Source organism: Hippichthys cyanospilos, chromosome 6 (assembly GCF_059441005.1).
Source record: "Hippichthys cyanospilos isolate Australia breed blue-spotted pipefish chromosome 6, RoL_Hcya_1.0, whole genome shotgun sequence".
Lineage (NCBI taxonomy): Eukaryota > Metazoa > Chordata > Actinopteri > Syngnathiformes > Syngnathidae > Hippichthys > Hippichthys cyanospilos.
The window spans coordinates 20,545,001-20,565,563 of record NC_142374.1 but is presented as its reverse complement, the minus strand read 5'-3'; the positions used below and the strand labels follow the sequence as shown (position 1 = coordinate 20,565,563).

Here is a 20,563-nt window from a genome sequence, read left to right as displayed (position 1 = left end):
TAATCAACCAGTCATCTTCTTTCTGTAGTGCCTTCGGATCTTCTGTAATAAACCTTTGAACACCTAGCGCTTGTTACCTTCAAAGATCAAACGCACCTGAACTGCTCTTGACTCCATTGACCAGGCCCTTCAGGATATCACTCCGTGAACCTTGGTTCTCCGACATCTTCACAAGCTTGGAGCTCCTCTCTTGGTCCTTCCTCTTGAGGGACGCTGATCGGGGTGAGGCCGAGTCCTTATGGGCCTGTCTCACCGGCGTAGTGGACCTTTTCTTTCTAGCAGGAGAGGCAGATTTGGGTTTTGCTTTCCTGAGGCCCTTGGTGGTCTTCTGGTCCTTCTTGAGAGGTTTTCCTGTGCCACCGATGTCCTGAAGGACAGTCTCTGGATCCACCATGCACGCATCGGGATGGGGAGGTTGTGGAGGAGGGTCTCTTACAGAGGTAGGGAGGGGATCGTGCCTCTGCTGAGCTGATGAGGGACGTTGGCCGGCGGCAGCGCCCGAAGCGGACGATTTGTCCGCAGGCAAATGCTCAGCGTCTTCATCTGAGTCCAGGTTCCCTTCGGCGGTAATGGATGGACACTCCTCGGTTCCTGGGGGCACATCGGAGTCGGACTGCGAAGGCAACGACTCGCTCAGCGATGTGGGAGGTGTTTCCTCTCCGGCTAAAGTCACAGTCAATCCAGCTGAGACAGCACCGGCATCTCCATGGGGACGCCTTTGCTTGTGTGACTTTCTTTTCACAGATTTTTGCTCGCGGGCTGCATCGGCTCCTTCCTGGGAGCGGTCACTTCGGTAGTCCTCTTCAACCTCGTCATCAGAGAACTGATGTGGACTCGGGTTGATGAAGGAAGGAGACAGTTCTCCTTTACGCTGTTTGTATTCAAAAGAGGATTCCGCCGCAGTGATTAAGTCCGATGGCCGATCGGTTTTTGCTTTGCTCGACGCTCCTGTGAGTGAGGTCGCTTTTGAGGAGGCACCTTGGATGCTTGCCATCCATTCGAAGGCTTCCTCCTCTTGGTCACCGTAACCTGGTGGAGGGGCACTTGGGAAATCATCTGGCTTCTGCAGCAGCTCCCAATCAGACAAACTACTCTTGCGCCTTGCCTCTAATCTCACCGGCGATTTGTCCAAAAAGCTTTCCGTTACCTCAGGGACATCCGCTTCATCTTCTGACTCGTCGACTTTATCAGCTACGGTTTTCATCTTCTCAGTACTCGTCTTGCAGATCTCGTCCTCCGGTGACTTTGCTTCAATTTGTCCTTGTATTAGATCTTTTTTTCCCGTTTCCTGATCCACTTTAGTGTGGATCATCATCTTCTCCTTTTCGTCATGAGGTGTCTTCACACTTGGCTGCTTTTCCTCCTCCTTTGCTTCGGGAAGGTCTGCCTTGGCACACAAGGTGTTCATAGCACCACTTGCAGTTTCTGTCACGGTGGCAGTGTGATAATCTGTTTGAGTCCGCACTTCTGCTAGCGATTCAACAGTTGTGTTAGTCTTTGAGTCTGTTGCACCTAGAGTAGTTTCTGATTTTGCTGGAGTTAACAATGAAAAAGTGTCTTTCTCCTCAGACCTTTTTTGCCATTCTAGGGGATCTTCTGCAGGACTCTTGTCGGCGGGTTGAGCCCTTTGCGGAGAAACATCCAAACGAGCTTCTGATGTGGAGAAACTGTCTTCTCGTTTTGAGGGTTCAGTACTTGGTACTACAGATGATGATTTGATCTCCTCAGCCTGGGAATCTTTTGTAGGTTTTGTCATCACTTCCATGTACTCATCTCTCCGAAGGCCACCGGAAGCTGAGCCTACAGACCCGCTGCTGAACAATGGCACTTGCTGGGCTAAATTGCTTGACGCACTTACAAACCTTTTAGCCGTGTCTTCTAAATGCTGGGCAAAACTGGAAAAGGGTGATGAGTAACTGGCTGTAGAGGTGGTGAAGGTGCAAGGTAATGAGGGAACTTGGTCCTCGTTTTTAGACGTCAGATCGGAGCTTTGCCTCCGAGTCGCACTTTCCTCTTGGGTGTCTCCTGTGCTATATTCTTCTTCACGTACATCTGACTGGCTTTCGTGATGCTGATTTTTCAGGCCTACTTGGCTGACCTCAGAGTATTCTTCTGACTCACTCAGTCCGATATCAGCGTAGCTTCTCGTTTGCAGTGGAGAGAGTTCAGAGGTTGTTAGCGATTTGGATGTGGGTTGGTCAGATGGTGCTGCTAAGGTTGAGCTCCCGAGGTTGCTTATGGGTGACGACTGGTAACGGTTTTCTGACTGAGATGAGAGAGATTCTTGGTCTCCATCATTTTTCTTTGACTGCTGAACCTCAGAAGGAGCAATATCCTCAGCAAATGATTGCCTCCTTGGTGTTCCTACCTCAGGGAATAATGATGTTTTGTTTTCCTGTGTTTCTAGAAGTTTTGTGTCAAAGGGGTCTAGTTTGATGGCACTTGTTCCTGGTGGGGTTGTTTTGCTGTCAACGTATGTCTCAGAAGGTTCGGTCATACCAGCAGCTGTCGCTCCATAGACATCACCCTTCTCATAAAGGATTGCGTCACCAGAATGTAATATTTTATTTGTGTCCTGCTTGGATGTAACTAGGGTATTATCAGGGGTAGCTTTAGGGGTCGTTGCCTCTTTTTGGTAGCTCAATTCAGGAGAGGTTTTGTTTGAATCCTCAGTGGGTGTTGTGTTGTCATCAGAACTACGCGCACACCTTTCTTTTTCAGACTGCTCCCTTGCACCTTTTTCCATGTCAACATCACTCAAGTCTTGTTCTTCCTCTTCCTCATCATCTTCATCCTCGTCATCTTCATCATCAACATTGAAATCCTCACCTGCTACAAGTAAGCGGATATCTACCAGGTCTTCTTTTCCTTCTGGGAAGTCCAGTTTGGGCTTATTGTTGTCTGAGGCAAGAATGTTGTCATCTATTGTATGTTCTAAACTCGAGGAGCCCAAATCTGCTCTTTGTTTATTTGTTTGCTCTTCCCTTGCAGAGAATGAAGCACCGTGGGGTAAAATATCTTTTTCTGCTGGTGAGTGCCGACCGGATGGAGAGCCTCCATGATCAGAGAAATCCGTCTTGTCTTTCGGTGATTTTTCAATCTCCTTTTTTAAGGTGTCCTTTTGTGTGAATGGAGTGCTGGGATCTGATTGGTTCCAGATTTCTTGACTTGATGCTTGCCCTGTGGAATGAAGAGCAGCACCAGTAGAAGCTTGATCCCTTTCGCCTGTCTGAAATGTTCCTGAAGTTCCTTCGTCCATATCCTGCTTCTCTTTCTCCGATTTTTCTGGTTTGTCCTCTTTGGGACTGTAAGACTCCTGGGAAATTTTATTGTCTTGCATATTCAAGGCTGTAAAGTTCTTTTCAGAAGGAGGCACGTCGGCTCTTTCTTCTCTTTCCCTCTCTTCTTCTTGCCCTTTCTCCCTACTTTCTTGTTCCGGCGAGGCACTTGGGTGACCTACACCGTCACCTCCACTTAAGGACATTGGTTCTTCTTTGACTTGATCCTCATGTAGAAACATGGTTGACCCTGCTTGACTTATTCTTCTGTTATCGTCCATGCCAATGTCAAATGTATGACTTTCAAACGTTTCTGTCCCTTCTTGAGTAGTAGGTTCTTTTGGGATGGGCTTCTCATATGGATCATACTTGGATGCGGCAACAGTTTCACTCTCATCCTGTAATCCATTATCAGTGCGTTCCTTCTTTGCTCCATCTGATTTCAAACCATTCGTTTGGCTGCTCTCATCTGAGTCTTTGTCCAAGAGGAAGTAAGAACAAGGCTGTGAGAATCCTGGAGAAGCCGCCTCCCGTTCCCCTTCCCTCTCCCGCTCTGCCTCTTTGTCAGGCTTCCCATCTTGCACCCTCTTCTCAACGGCGTCGGGACTTATGTGAGATTGGATGTTGGACTGGATCTCGGTGTTTGAACTGGACTCTGGTTCTCTTTTAGAGTACGATAGATCAGAGGAAGTTGTCACTCCCTTTTCGGCATCAGTAGCCAAGGACGGCTCAGTGTGGGTGATCGGCGAAGGAGTGGTTCCGGGTTTTTCTGCATCGTTAGAAAGAGTGCATTCTTCTGTTAAAAAGTCTTTGGGGTCTTCATCAAGTGAAGGTTCCTGCATTGTAAGAGTTGGTATTACTATCACAGCCTGTCTGGGTGTGGCTTCTTCAGTTTGATTGCTCGATGGAGATGTTTGGCCTCCAGAGCTGGGCTGAGGTTCAGTTTTTCTCAGCTCAACCGATAAAGGTCTGGAGCCCATACATATATATTCTTCCTCATCCTCATCATCCTGGTCTTCATTAGAGGACTGAATTAGGAAGGGAGGCTTTTGGTCTAACGTGGAACATAATACTGCTTCTCCAAATGTTGCCTGGGCAGATTGTTTCAGGGTTTTGTCGAGGTCCTTCTCTTGTAATTCCTCTCGCTCCCATTTCTCCTCTTTGGTGTGTTCTTCTTCCGATTTTGTCTTTTGCTCCAGCAGTTCCTTCGTCTCATACGTTGCCTCCTTCTCCTGTTCCTTCTCCATCTTGAGTTCCTTGCTCACTTCTGCAACATGAGCATCATCCTTTTCTTTCTCTATTTTCTCATCAGAACTCAGAACCGGTGTTGCAACTCCACCATTTTCTTTTTGCTCTTTTTTTGGAGCTGCAGTTTGTGTGTCAAGGGTTTCTTCTTCAGGTAACTTTTCTTTAGCTCTCTCGTCCATGACCTGGGCTAGGGAGTGGTCCATCTCTTTGACGTCACCGGGAAAATCATCTGCCTCAGCAGTCTTTTGAACTTCTTGTGCGCTAAATGAGTCAATTTTTGTGTCTAGTTTGTCTCTATTTGTACTCATTGTGAGCTCTCCATTTTCGTCAGCTTTTACGGCTTCATCTTCACAAAGGAGCTGTGTCACTACATCTTTATCCGATGTCTCACCACCGCCTTCAGATTTGACCTGTTTTCGATCCTCGGAGCTCTCTTCTTTGGGATCTTTGCTATCTTTTGTCATTTCTTTGACATCCATTTTTTCTTTCAGTTCTTCAGATTCTTTGTGGCTTTCAAGGCTCTTTTCATCTTTCACAGTTTGGGTCAAGCTAACTTTTCCATCTTGTGTTTCCGCATCCTTTGGTACATCAACAGAGCATTCATTTTTATCATAGGAGTCGTCCTTTCGAGCCTCCTCGGTGACCAAAGATTTGAGTATATCTTCCGAATCAATCTTTGTGTCTACTTCTGCCATTTGTTTTTCGTCAATGGAATCTTTGCATTCCTCTGTTATGGGTTTGACGGACACTTTACATGTTTCTTCTTGTACACTTTTGATACCAACATGTTGATCCACATCCATAACATCTTTTTTCTCAGATGGTTTGTCAGTGGCGCTGATCAGTTTGTCATCAGCCTTTTCGTCTACTTTACTAGCCGAAATATCATCTTGTTCGGGGGTCTGCTCAGCTTCTTTCCTCTTGCATGTAAGGTCCACGTCAGATAGTGTTTTTTCTGCTTCTTTTCCAGATTTGTCTGCAAGTGGTTGTTCAGAAGTTGCTAATGTGGCAGATTTCATCTCTTGATCCTTCTCTTCTGCCGTAATGTGTGCAACAGTCATACAAACGTCTTTGGAGATTTCACTCAAGATAGTCTTGGCCTGATCTTTTTCTGTCTGCTCTGTGATGAGCCCTGCTTTATCGTCTTTGATCTCAGCCGTTGTTTTATTCTTCTCAATCCTCTCCTGCTTCTCATCCTCGCAAGGGGTTTGAATTGAAATACTATCATTTGCCTCTGTGCTGTGAACAATTTGAATTTCTTTTTCTTCGGGTTTTGTTGCAGCAATGTCAGACGTTTTCTCCATGTCTTCTTCCTCCATTTTTATTGCTTTACTCTCAGGCACAGCAGCGTCTGGCTTCTTGACCTCTTCCACGGTTTTGAAGTCATGGTCCTCATCCTTGTCTCCCAGAGCAACAATGACTTCTTTGGCTGAAAAAGTGGTTTCTTTTTCCAATTCTTTAAGGTTATCTTTCATGATGACATCAGATGATTCCTTTGTCACAGGTTTAACATTGTCATCTTCTGTTATCTTCTCATCCTCAATGGGTGAAATAGCACAAATCATTTCAGGGAGAGCAGATTTACGTTTCTGCTCATCTACTATTTCTTGTTTCTCTGAAACGCTGTCTTCTTGTTTTAGAGTGACAGCTGTTTTGACTGAAATTTTCTCATCTGAGGTGCCTTTTTTGTCATCTTCATCGTAATCAAGGAATTGTCTGTATCTTTCTGGAGATTTACTGTCTTCTGACACAGGCGGTTGAATTTCAGGTGAAGGTTCCTCTTTGATAGTTGTCTGCTTTGCTGTGTCTTGTTCTGGCTCCTTGACGGGTACAACATTCGTCAAGTCCTTGTCAAATGATTTGTCCTCTGTCTTCTTGTCTTTTTGCTCCTCTTCTTTTTGCTTTCCAGTTTTCTCTTCAGTTGAGGTGGCAGGTTTGGAGAGCTTCAAATCAGGAAATGCCCCCACTGGCGATTGTCGAAGCGGGGAATGAGATGCGCTTGGTGGTCCTGATTGTGTCGGAGAGGCCATTTTTACAGTGATGTCATCTGGGCTGAAACAACGCTCCTCGCTCTCTGAGGTAAAAGAATCTGAGCCAAAAGGCCTTGTAGGCACTACTGATGAAACACCTATGGAGGCCACTGCATCGATGTTCTCCTCTTCAACTGGAAAGTGGACTGGCTTGTCTTCGTCTATCGACTTGGAAACAGAAGATGCTGGCTCAGATACGTTTTCAACATCCTTTTCCTTGCACTTTGCGGTTTGGGATAAGGCATAGCCCTCTTGGAGTTTTTCGCGTGAGATATCAACATTGGGAGTCTGATCTTCCTCTTCTTCTTCATCGTCATCGTCATGGGATTCGGGGAGCTTTGCGGCCGTCTTCACATCTTCAAGGGGAAGTTGCAGGTCAGCCGAAGGAGATTTGTCTTCAAGAGATGATGGTGAAAGTGTTCCCGATGAGAGAAGTTGCTCATTGGTCACTCTGCTTTTCGCTGGCTCTTCAGGCGCTACGGTGGATGCGGCCGACTGGTCTTCAGCAAGAGAAGTGGGAAGTGAGGACAGTTTGTCATACTCTGTGATGGACGTTGCAGAGGACACATGTTCTTCCTCTGCCAACGGGGCAGTGAAGATGTTGGTAAACAATGACAGTTGCTCCTGCGCACCAGGCATAAAACCCTTGCCAGGAATGACCGAAGCCTGCATCTCCCTCATGCCGTGAATGTTGACAAATGATCCGGTCTGATCTGGAACCGAGACATCGTGGGAACCGACGTCATATTGAAGGTGAGGTATCCTCTCTTCGGCCTCCTCGTGGATTTCCTCGTCGGAGATGGTTTGTTCTGTCTCCGAGTAGCCCGGAATGGTTTCGTCTTGGATGTAGGAGATAGGATCCACCAATGCGGTTGCAGGAGTTACTGCACTTATAGGCGCTGTAGTTCCTCCCACGTGCGAAAGGTAGCCCTCTTCCTCTTCTTCTTCCTCTTCCTCTGCAAATTTGTCTTGGGCCAAGGTGTCAGTTTTGCTCTGGCTGGCGGTCAGTTCTTTAGCCACATCGTCACTGGAGATCTCTTCATCTGCTATCACGTCTAAATCTTCAACCTCCTCCAATTCAGCCTTCTCTACTAGTTCTTCTTCCTCTTCTTCGTCTTTTGTGGCGCCCTCGGCTGAAGGGAAAGTTTCTACTTTCCCCATTCCTTGAGTTTCGTGTTTTCCGTCCATCTCATCATGCTCCTTCAACTGGAATTCATCTTCCTCTTCACCAATTCCCATATCCTCGTCTTCTTCCTCTTCCTCTGACCTCGCCTCAGCAGTCGGTGCATCTTCTTCTTCCTCCTCATCCTCATCCTGGGATGCAGCTCCCTCATCCTCGTACAGCTGAGTCTCTTCCAATTCTTTCTGGTCGTGAAGTTTTGCCTCAGCAGCAGGTTTCACTGGCAGGGGTTCCTCCTTTTCAGGGGTCTCTGTTGTAGGTTGGTGTACAGTTTCAGGTGATTCTGGCAACTTTGGGGAAAAACTGTGAGCTGTAGTCTGCAGACCACCCTCATCATGGCATGCTGGTGCAGTAAGATCATCTACAGCTACAGTTTTGATTACTTTAGTATCCTCGGTCGCGTCTTCAGAGGGACAAACTCTGTTCTGTGTTGGCTCAGCCTGAATACTTTTACTTTTGTCTTTTTCGTCTCCAGTCTTTGGTTTCTCTGGCTTGGAGTCAGCCTTTGCCAGTTTAGTTTTTCCAGTCTTGGTTTTACTCGAAACTTTCGCTTTGTGTAACGTCTTTCGGACTTCCGGCGTCAGGGGTTTTAGGTCGGGCTTTGCGATTTTTCTCAGCTCTGGTTTGGATGTTTCTTTTTTCTTGTCCTCTTTGGACTTAACATCTCTCTTCTCATCTTTTCTGATGGACTCATCTTTCTTGACCTTCTTGATCTCTCTCCTTTCTTTGTCCTTTTTCTCGTCCATCTTTGAGAGCCTTTCCTTGGAGTGCTTTTTGAAGGATTTTTCCTTCAGAATTTTTTTCTTTTCTGGCACATCAGATTTAGACTTGATGGTTTTAGTTGTTTTTTTCAATTCCTTTTTCACAGATATGTTTTCCTTTAAAATCTCACTCTTTGTCTCCGGGCCGGCATCATCTTGTCCTTCTGGTTTATCCTTGGTGACCTTTGCGGTTATCTTTGGAGAAGATTTAAGGCTCTCTTTGCTCTCTGTTCTTTGTTTTAACTTTGTCTGTTTTACCACAGAAGGGGGCGCTCCTGAAGCAATATCCTTTTGTGTTGCTACGGGATACCGTAAGTAGTCAAGGTGCTTTAACTTTTCCAGGCCTTCCAGGATCTTGTTTTGAGGTGCGTTTCCCGGGAAGAGAACTCTGATAATCTTTTCTGTCGGGTTTGCTGGAAGCCAGACGACTAAGGCAGTCACTGATGTCAGGTAGGGCACGGATATTTCTCCCTCTTTCCCGTTTGGCAAAACGATGCCAGTTTTGGCTTTGCTATTTCCAGCCCACTTTTGCATGAGGAACTGCATCTCTTTGCTCTCCTTGACAGGGTTGAGAACGTACATATCCAAGCGACCCACCCCCATCTTGTGGAAAAGGGTGATGGGCTCAATAGTGTTGCTGACCACTCGGTAGAGAGGCTCCGGCTGAATTCCCAGTTTGTTAAGGTACTGCAAAGTCAGCGAGGCTTCTTCAATGCTGCGTTTGACTTTAAGATTAGACTCTGGCATGCGCAACTTCTCCGGCACGTTGAAAAACACTACGCCGAGTTCTGGAGAGATCAGGTTCTTGAGCCAGTCACTACCGGTGGTGGAGCCTTGAGACCCCTCCTCCTCCTGTTCTGCGATTTTCCTCTGTAGGATTCCATTGATCCCAGGGAGATTGTCAGCACCGATGTGAGTGAGCAGAATGGAATCGATACGGTCCAGGTGGCGGACCAGCTTCCAGAAGCAGGATTTGCGCTCGGAGCCGCCGTCTACTAAGATGTTGAAGCCATTCACAGCGAAGAGAGCAGAGTCTCCGCGTCCGCCGGGAAAGATGTAGCAGCACGGCTTGGAGAGTTTCAGGAAACCTCCGGACGTCGGCGGCTCGAGGAGGTCAAAGGGTGAGGGGACGTCAACTGTGGCACATATGTACTCGGTGAACTCGCTGACTCCCTCCATCTTGAGAACTACGGGCTCAGGGTTTAGTTTGTAGTCCAGGAACTCCCGCAGGGTCTGCAGCTGTCCCAGGGAGTTCCAGCCCACCTCCCCGCGGCAGGACACAGTAAGTGTAGCCTGCTGCTTGGGGATGGATGGGCCAAATAGATCACCGACCTGCAGTGGAACAAAGGCAGAACCTTTTTTCAATAAAGAATATACAACGTATAACCTCAGTGACTTTTGGGAGTTTTAACATGGTTTGGGGTCATTATCCAGTTGGGTGTGCCTTGATGGTTTCAAAATGTTTTGCAAAAAAACACTGGGTTAAGTCAAGTGTAGTATCATTTTAGTGCAGGTCCACAAACAGTTTCTCTAAGTGAGACTCACCCCAGGATCAGAAAATACACTCGCAAAGGTGTCGTAGCTGAAAACCCCCGTTTGAAGAAGCAGGCCGCCGTGATCGGAGCTAGGACCGCTCAAGACCAGAAGTTTGTGCCCCGCTGAGTCTGTGATAAGAGACTGGATCTAGGACATGCAAAGACAGACTCTTACGACATATGCTTGTACATTTAACTGCTTGAACGAGAAGATCATGAGAGTAATGGGGAAGGGAAGGCACAAAAATAATGACATTATTGTTCTTTGATTTACATGATGGCAACGTAGGGATGGCTCTCACCTCCGCTACGACCGTGTCTTTTGAAGGATTGACAAGTACCACCGTCTCTAGGACATCACTTCTGTGGTGTAGAGTCCTTTGACCTGCACACGTACATTAAAAAGGACAACAGCTGAACAGGATCAGTTTGAAATCAAACAAGTCATCCATCCATCAGTTTTCTTAAGATAGGAACCAAAACCTGAACCCATACAGCTCATTAATCCTTAGTCTGACATCCACAATTGTGTTGAAAGAGTTCTACAGGCTCCAAGCCAAGTTTCAAGTTGCTGACCACCAGTCCAAATTGACCAGTCTCAAAAGAAGATTCCGAGTCAAGTCCAGAGTCTTTAGTAGACGAGTCTAAACCCGGTTTAGAGTCTCCATCTTTGGTAGAAATCATGGTTTTGGACAGCTGTCTAACATGGATATTACTGCCGATTCAAGCTGTCGCTTTAAAATAGAAACTTTAAAACTTTAAATAGAAACAAACCCCGGATGGGAATGAAATGATTTCCATCCAAAATACGAATGAGCATTTTCAGTCAAATGATTTACTTGGTTGTGCAATTACACACTTGATGGATGGGAAGGCTCTCCAGAGACCCGACAATTTATATTCAAGCAATTCAAGTCTCTTTTGCATATTATTATGTCCTTTTTAATTGCGCTGCTTCCTATCTCCTATTCAGGCCAATCACTATGTAGAAACAAGCAACCCACTTGTGCATCGACGCTAGAAAAACGCAAGTTGGAAATAGGCCATACAGTCTGCTGGGTACTGAAATCTCAATTTGTCATATGCTATCTACTCCACATAATTCAGTAGCCTAAATCACTTGAACATTTCAGTTACGTTCTTTGCATTGATACAAACAGAATTCCAGAACGTATTCCGGCCCGCGGTGATGCTGAAGCTACCGAATCCCTTTTGTGTCAGCACAGATGGGATTCTATAATTAGAGGGGTCTAAAATTATGACCGGGATCATCAGCTCATGGAGCTAATCATCCTTTTTTTTTTTTTTGCCAACGTCTCTCCATGGTCAAAACACCAGGGGCCACATACAGAAAAATGGAATCATCCAAATGACTTTAATTTACACTGAAAGCAAGCAAGCAACTATTTATTGTTTCCATATTTCAGTTATTCCCCCAAAAACCGCTACATAACAGCTTCCTGTTCAAATTGATCACATTTTCAACATTTTAGGATGACCGGGCCAGCCCCCACACTAAACAGCAAACTTATTTGAAACCCTAACAAGAGCAAATTTTTGTCAGCTCACCAGTTTAAAAAAAAAAAACACTTTAGAATCATTAATGACCATAAATTGGAATTGACATTGCAATAAAATTGCAGGCTTTATCAAAATCTCATCTTTTTCTGCATACAATATGCCGCGGGCCGCTGACAAATGGACGACGGGCCGCAAATGGCCCCCTGGCATCAGTTTGGACACCACTGCTCTACACTGTTTCTATAGCATTTTTTTAATATGTACCACATATAAACATCTTTTACATAATTCATATCTTTAGATACTGTGAGAATTATCAATAATAATAAACTGGTGAAAAGTCAAGACGAATCAAAACCGATCTTTTGCAAAAGAGGAAGAGAGCACCAAGGTCTTCCGGTCATTTCGAGCTCTCCTTTGTTTTATTACAAAGAAGGCGGTGACAAGTTTCAGTCATACCAAATAAGGAATTGTTTATGTCTGTATGTGTGTGCGTTTGCGCTTGAGTGCCAATAGATATGCAAGCAATGTGTTTTTATAATAAAAATACATCCCTCATCATAATGTCACCTTTCACCATAACCAAAGGATTTATCAATATAATATAAATAAAATGATTTATATTTACTAGTGTTTTGTTTAGTGAATAGAAACAAGTTTTCCACAATATCCTATTTTCGTGAGACCGTGTAGTTGCTACTCGCCTGCTGGTCTTGATTAGATTTTCTCCGGTTTATGTATAGTCGCCAATTCCTGGTCTCAAAGAAGTTGGTGCTTTTTTTTCCTTCCCGATGCTGACCTGTTTGATAAAAATATCCATGTGAACTGGGTAAATGAGAGCGCTCTGTTTTAAAGAGACTGCTCCAGATAGTGTAGCGCACGTACGACGCTGTGATGGGGCCCAATGATGAAGAATAGAATGTAGGACTTCTTCATATGGAATCCGAAATTAAATCTGGCAGGCAAATTTCCACTTTTAGAGGTAGTATGAGAGATATAAAAGAGAAAATGTTGTGTTCCACCAATGGGGGAGGCAGATTTTTTTTAAGACCTTGAAGTGAGCTAATGGGTTAGCGGGTTAGCCAGAGCCGGAAGCTAAAGTGATTGGAAAATGAAATCAAAATCAAATGGCGGAGCAGGAGCCTATCCTAATTGATTTTGGACAATACATATTCATACAAAAATAAAATTTACAGTAGAGTCTTTAATAAACCTAGCATGCATGTTGAACTACGTTAGCATTAGCAAGTAAGCTTAATAGCCATATGAAACTTGTAGTTTATCTCAGAAGACTAATTAGGTGAGAATGGCAAAAGGATAAAACATTTTTTTCAAAGAGTACAACGAACTAATGAAGTGCAACACAACATCAAAGGGAAGCTAAACACTTAGCTTCTGATGCTAATCCTGTTTCGGCGATTTAGCAGCGATGAACGATTGAGCTGCTTAGCTATTCAAAGCCTCTCGATGCTAACGGCGGGATAAGTCTCTAAAAGGAAAAAACCACAAATAACCGTAAACAATTCAGTTAACCGGAGTAGGACCAAAACAAACATCCATCTAGAAAAGTGGTTCTCCACATATTTCACACTCATGCACTCCCTAATCAGTGCAAAAAAAAAAATCTCATATAGGCCAGACTGGTAAAATCATAGTGTGTAACTGAAAATCAACTGGTGTCAATTACATTTATAGTATTTTTCGAACGATGGGCCCCAACTTTTTTCTCATGATTTGAGCCCTGTGGCTTATATGTAGTCCAGTGCGGCTAATGTGCAGTTTTTTTGCTAGCCACCAGGAGCCAGTCCACCAGTAAAACAAATGTGTGTATCTATCTATCAAATTGTGGAACAACTATGAAACAGAGCTGTAAAAATGTGACAACGGCTGTTTTCAAAACATTTTAAAAATATAATACTAACCCATTTAATGCCACGTATTTTCACGTTTTTTGTTTTTTTTTTAGGAGTCCGGACATTAAATCCCAGATACTTAAGCACTATAATGATACTTAAGTACGTTAAGGACATTCATTTCCAGACACTTAAATTGTAAAAAAAAAGATAATTAAATTGATACTTAAGCATCTGGGATTGAATGTCTGCGCTTTAAAAAAAAACATGAAAATACGTCCCTGGTATTGAATGAGTTAATAAGATTAAAATTACAGTATGTAAAAAATACAAATAAAAGTTTGATTCATTTGATATATAATGTATGCGACTGTGGATTTAATGCTTCACAAATTCATCTTGCGGGCCGGACTAAAACCTCCTTGCTGACCGGATCCGGCCCACGGGCCGCATGTTTGCCACCATTGTCATCACTATCACAGTCCCCATTGAATTCTCATGATGACAACCTGTTTAATTCATCATCCAAGCGTGAGATCTAAAACCAGGAAATGGTCATTTTCTCCATATTGTGAGCGTGATCAACGGGGTCTCACTCTACTTCATTTGACACTTGAGCGGCAGCTTGAAGGCTGCACTTTCGTAACATGCGGTTGGAATGGCGGAGCCGAGCTACGAGACAAAAGTGGGGTACGCGCAGGGGCTAGCGGGGGGGCGACCACCCTGAGGGAGAGAAGGCGGCTATTGTCCCTCCGGCCAGCAGCGGGATGTTGTCCAAGTGGCATCGGCGTGCCAACTATGACATCACTCTCAAAAGGAAGAGCCGATAGCACACACACACACGCGGCGAGCTGCCAAAACATCCGCAACACAATATGAGTGTGTGTCTTTCAGGCCACCACAAACATTTCTCCACGCCGCCTCTGAGCAGCGTAAATATCCACAATGCCTTTGGAGTGCAGGCGGTATCTGGAACGCCATACACAGACATCTCTCTGGAGTCTGAAAACACATTGTGTGTGCCACCAAATGTGCTTTTTTGTATACACATTTATGAGGGTTTAAAAATAAAGACTTTCCTCCGCATGTTTTTCTAATAATGGACTTCAGCCGCATGACATGATGGAAGCGACTTCAACGTGACCTTCATGTGCGCTGCGTGGAGGTTGGAAAAAGCGAGGGCGAGAATGTCACCTTCCGCCGTGTAGGGGACGAGTTGAGGACCAAGTGGAGAAAATGGGGTTCAAAAAGCCAATCCATTCACAAATGTAGCAGGCTGTTAAATTGCCCGCAGAACTATTAATAGGATACGCTTTGCGGCCAGAGGCCCTTGGGAATTACTCCCAACATCTTTTCAAACAGGCGGGAAAAAAATTGTGTGATAGAACCGTATTAAGATTCCGATGGTGTGATAACCACGAGCTACGGTATTAAAATGACAGCCCGATTTTAAACGCTGAAACAAAATGTATTTTATCTTTAAAGAAAATATTGAAGATTTGGTTCAATAAGAAAAGTGTATTATGTTTAGTACAAATGAATATATGGATACATTCATATTCTTTTTTTTTTCTCCAAGCGGTTACAGTACCTCGTCACTAATAAGCTATTTGTATGTCAAAATCATTTTCCTTATTCTACAAATATGCCAAAAAGGTAAAAAAAAAAAACTTCAATTTCTAAGAATTCTCATCTAAAAACTTACAAAGGAGTCTTGTTGAGTCAACTCCGCAAGCACTAATGATACCGTGTCACGAACTGCAATTTCCACAAGCTGTGAGCACACCAAAAACATCCTGTGTTGTACAGTATCGTCAAAATAACTTCAAACCGTATCACCTATAATTAATTAATGGGATACTGTGTAATTTTTTTGCATGCGCCTGTGAGCTTTAGGGGCATTACGTTAAATGTAGCACCTCCTGCTGTGCATAGCTAGAACAGACAAGAGAAGTGCCACCCCCCAGGTAATATAATATAATGATATAACCTACGATTATATTTAAAACATTCTGTTGGTCATTAAGAACACATTTATTACATATTGTCCCTTTTAACAGCGATTGCCATCTAATTTCAAAAGGCGGCTTGTTGAGTCAACTTTGCAAGCACTAGCGATACCGTATCACTAGCCCACAGTCTTTGTGTTTTCCCACCATTATTCCCTGTTGTTGCTAATTTGCATCATACCCGATCTGTTATAAGGAACCATTTTCTTCTGTCATGATTTAATCCAAGATGATCTGTTTTTTCTTTCGTTATCTTGTTAAACAAATGGCAAGATGGATGTACTCAAATAACCTCATTTTTGACTTTTTTTTTTGGCACTGATCTACATTAACCAAGAGGTATTCTTTCCTCATTTTTGACATACTACTTTCCACAAATCATCTTAATTTCTGATTGTCTCAATTATAATCATAATGTCTTTGACTGACTTGTTTTTTTGACATTACCTTTAGCATAGCTAAACCTCAGCCACTACTGTAGCTTCTATTCTGTGCGCCTTATAATACGGTGCACATTATATATGAAAACATTTGAAAATAGGCCATTCATTGAAGGTGCGCCTTATAATCCGGTGCGCCTTATAGTGCGGAAAATACAGTATTTATATTTCATGTGCTGTACTCATTTGAAAATTCTCTATTCAAATGATCATGTACTTCATAGTAAAAACGTCCGTTTGTGGGCAGGATTACGGTAGCGCTCATATTTTCAAAGTAAAACAAGCCTTGTCGGGAATGGGACGTTCATGGCGTAGTTACGCTTGGGTTCAATTTGCGCGGCGCACGGCCGAGTCAGCAGATTGGAGAGGACGACGGAGATGGAAACGGGTTCCCCTGTGGGAGCAGCTTGTCAAGCGGGGATCGATGCCGACCGCCGCCGCTCTGCACCAACAGAGACGTCAGCCGGCGCCGCGCTTCGCTCTCGGGCCCCCGGCTACTCTCCATGCCGCCGTATCGGCCCTTGGCATTAGCGCTCCTGATTTTTGCTCGGTCATCGCGATGCTGTCGCTCCCGGGAGGCCAGCGGGGTTTCGTGTCTCGCGAGGGAGAGAATTTAGCCGAGCGGATTCTGCGGCCCCGGGAAGAAAATCCCGCAGAAAACGAGGGAGGATCATCTCGTTTATGGAAATGAGGACTGCATAGGGAAGGGGGGGGGGGGGGGGGGGGGGGGGGGGGGACTATCTGCTGCTTTTGATATAAAACAAACAGATCGTAGAAGATCTCACATCCCCGCCATCTGCTACAGAGATCTTATGTTGCTATCTCATTTTAGTAGAAGCAGCAAAATCAGCTGCTTTGCTTTGCTTCTAAAGCTGGGGTCTCCAACCACTGGTTCGCGGCCCGGTACCGGTCCGTGGATCAACGGTTACTGGGCCGAACCTGAATTATTTCCATTTTATGTTTAATCTTAGTCTCAGGCTGCACGATTATGATGATGACGATTATTTTGGTCAATATTGAAATCACGATTATTCAGCATGTTTGGTCAAACATGTCTATTTATTACCCTTTTTTTAAACAAGCAGTCAATAAACATGACGTGATACAAATAATAGTAATAAACTAAAATAAATCAAGTAAATATTAAAACAAATTCACCCGAGACATGGCAAAAAAATTGGCACACAGGGCAGCTAACTTGCTGAGTGCTGAGCTCCCTCTAGTGGTCTGTACAAGAATTACTGAATTAGAAAGATATAAAAATGGACATTTAAAAGATGAAATGTAATCCAATATTGTTTGAATGCCGCTTGTAGCTATTACTACTGATTGCTTGAACTGTTTTTTTGTTTTTTTTTAATTGAGTTTGAGTACATTTTTACAAGTAATGGACAATACATTCTTTTCATTCAGGTCAAAACTTGAGCCATTTTCAGCTGTAAAAAGTAATTTTTCATCCATAGTTAATTTGACAACTTGATTCATTTTCTCGTTCAATAAATACCTCTTAAAACATTTTTCCATTTGATAACTGAAAATGAGATTGAATATAACCAACAACCAATCATGGCTCAGCTTATGTCACATGACCAAACCAAGAAAATTGATCATCTAGTTCACATTCATACAAACACACATTCCACATATTTAAATGCATTAACTGTGCATAATTAAAAGAGAAAGAGAGTCCATAGGCCTAAAATATCATGGAAAAACTGGCAAGAATTTCACGTATGTTATAAAGACTAAATCTATCATTCTTTTAACCGCAGCGAGTCTCTGTGTACCTTGCCAAAACGTTTACTTTCGACTCCGACCAAAGCAGCAAAGCTTGTGAGTAGGCCGCCATCTTTCTGTTGTCGCGTTGTTTAAAGTGCCACTAAAAAGTGTTCCGTGGCCAAAAATTTGCATCAAGTCTTATCTGAAGCGTGCAGGTGGAGGCTCAGTGGCGCCCACCCTCCCGCCGTTGTATTCACCCCGAAATGAAAAATAAATAAATAAATAAAAGCATGCAGATGATGAGAACTTCTATTAAAAAAAAAAATGCCACAAGATTTTTTCACTAAAACAATTTTATGCCGGCTTAATAAAATCAATGTTTTTATCGATTTAAAGCTTTCCATCTTCAACATGTTGCAAAAAAAAAAACACGCTTCCTAGACGATAATTTTTCTCATCCCTAACTTTTGCAGTTTTCCCAACATTTTCACCTCAAAAATACCTATTCATTCACAATGGGGGTTTCCAAAAATTTCTCATTTGAAATTCTAAATCAAATTAAAATATCAACATTCCCAAACAGATTCAGACAAAATTTCAACTTTAAATGGTTCATCGTATCCCTACCAAAATTGTTTCATCAAAATAAAAGTTTAGTATTGTATAACCCTTGTGGCAATATGTTACAAATCATGGCAATTTCTTTGATTTTTTTTTTTTTTTATGATATGATGGGAAAAACACCAGGGAGCTGAAATTTCCAGAAGATGATTTAAACATGTAAACTTTCAAAATGTAGCAATTCTGACATTTCTATGTGATCGCAGCTGGACATGTGAGATTTTGTGTACAAAAATAATTATAGTCCAATTTTGGACCAAATAAAACCATTCTAATTACCATTTTTGAGATGCATGTTAATAGGATTTATGACATTGATTTTCCTGTGATTTTTGCAACATTCTGTTGAGCGGCGGTCAAACTATGTTTGCAAACAGAAAATTCTTTGTTGACTCGTGTTTCACCTCAAGACAGTAGGTGGCGGTAGAGACAGGTACAAAGGCGGACCATACCATTTTTCAATTTTTTGTGGGTGTTAAAAAATGTAACCTACATATGTATGGACAGAAGGAATGCCACTGAATAATTTGAGAAAAAAAATATTCATAAGTAACGTTAATTATTCCGCTTTTAAAAGCATTTACAAAATTCGGAAAAAAATTGCAATGTGCATGGTTTGCAAAGTCCGCTAGGGTTAATATCGTTCCACGATTCCACATTGCTCACCATCATTCCCCATAATTCAAAATTATATTCCATTATTCCAAATGCTTCCATAATTATTCATTCAGCTTCCAGCATTCACACGCACAGTTTCTCCATTTAGTTATTTTGGCTAGCCATCAAAACTCTCCATACGGACGTTTGGCGGCGAAATCAAAAGAGGGCTAACACTTTAATAAGACGACTTAATGAAGTATGTTAATGAGTCGGTCCTGGAAGAGTCAGAGGGGCTTGCGGCCGTCTCATAACGCTCGCTGCTTAAGCTACTTCGCCACATTAGATAGGATGGAGCGGTGTGTGCGTGTTTCCGTGAAGATGATCTCAATCAATGGACCTCATCTAAATGAGCCGTCTGCCCTGTCATGCGATCCCGGCGTACGACGAGCCGGCGGCTAATCTTCCGGCCGGCACGCCTCCGTGTCTCCGCGGAGAGCCGCAAATTCTTTCGGGACGCGACTAATCGAGGCAATGGAAGTCAAAAGAAAAACAAAAACAAAAAAAACATTGTCAACAGCCTCCACCCCCGCTCGGGGCCGATGTTTTTCCGACGTTTATAGAAAATGATGGGACCTAGAATGCTTGCCTGAGGAACTCCGCTGAAAATTGCGAGTGATTGTTAAAAATACAGAAAAATAAATAAATAAAGTAAAAACTTCCTTCCTTTTGTATCACACACATTTTTCCTTAACCCTTGTGCACATACTTTGCAAACAATACACATTGCATTTTTGGTCAAAATTTGGTAAATGCTTCTAAAGGCATTAACGTTTTTATGATTTTTTTTTTCAGCCACTCAAATTGTTCAGTGGCATCAGTTCTATCAATACAAATGTAGGTTAAATTTATTAACACCCACAAAAATATTAAAAATTGTATGGTCTGTCTTTGTAGTCTGTGACGTGATGTTGACACTTTAAGACATAGCCATTAACTGCTCGCTACCGCCACCTACTGTCTTGAGGTGAAATACAAGTCAAAAAATAATTCTGTTTGCTGACATAGTTGCAACGGAATGTTGCAAAAATCGCAGGTGAATCAAAGTCATAATTCATATTAAATGCATCTCAAAAATTGTAATTCTAATGATTCTACATGGTCCAAAATGTATTTGATAAAATGAATTGTGTTACACATGGTCACAGAACGAATTCAATTCATAAGTTAAGGTGCTGCTCGCTGTATTGTCAAATGAAAACAAGTTTGGACAATCAAATGAACACACACTTGTATTTGAATGCACTTGTTTTGCTGAGTCACTATCACCTCATTCATCTCATAGCTCAGAATGAAAACTGACAAATAACTCTTTTTTTTTTTGATAGGCATATAACACGCATGAGTGCACACACACATTGGGGTTTTTCCTATCATAGTGGGGACACCCCATTGACAAAATGCATTCCTAGCCCCCGAACAATACTATCACAACAGATTGCCTAACGCTAACTTTGAACCTAGCCAACTAAAATTCATTTCACTCTAAAAGCAAGTGTTGGTGATCAAAAATAGGTCTGGACTTGTGAGATCCACCAAAATGGCCAAACAAGCGCAAAAGGTCCCCAGAAAGGGAAAAAAAAAAACAGGGTTCGGTCCTCACCATGTAGCAAAAAGCAGGGGCACACACACACACACACAGAAGGTGGTTCTACTGCAGTGAGGCGCCATGAATGAATCATCAGAAAGAAGGAGCACTCCGGCCACAACC

General features: G+C 43.1%; 1 protein-coding gene across 1 annotated transcript in view; it reads right to left on the bottom strand.

Annotated features, from left to right (window-relative positions):
- The window catches only part of map1ab (microtubule-associated protein 1Ab), a 37,774-nt gene that overhangs the window by 4,682 nt on the left and 12,529 nt on the right, over positions 1-20,563 (bottom strand). Inside the window, exons 3-5 of the mRNA XM_088416780.1 lie at positions 10,335-10,417; positions 10,043-10,180; positions 97-9,829 (exon numbers count right to left, since the gene is read on the bottom strand). Coding sequence (XP_088272906.1) covers positions 97-9,829; positions 10,043-10,180; positions 10,335-10,417 — 9,954 coding nt within the window. The remainder of the gene's footprint in view (positions 1-96; positions 9,830-10,042; positions 10,181-10,334; positions 10,418-20,563) is intronic.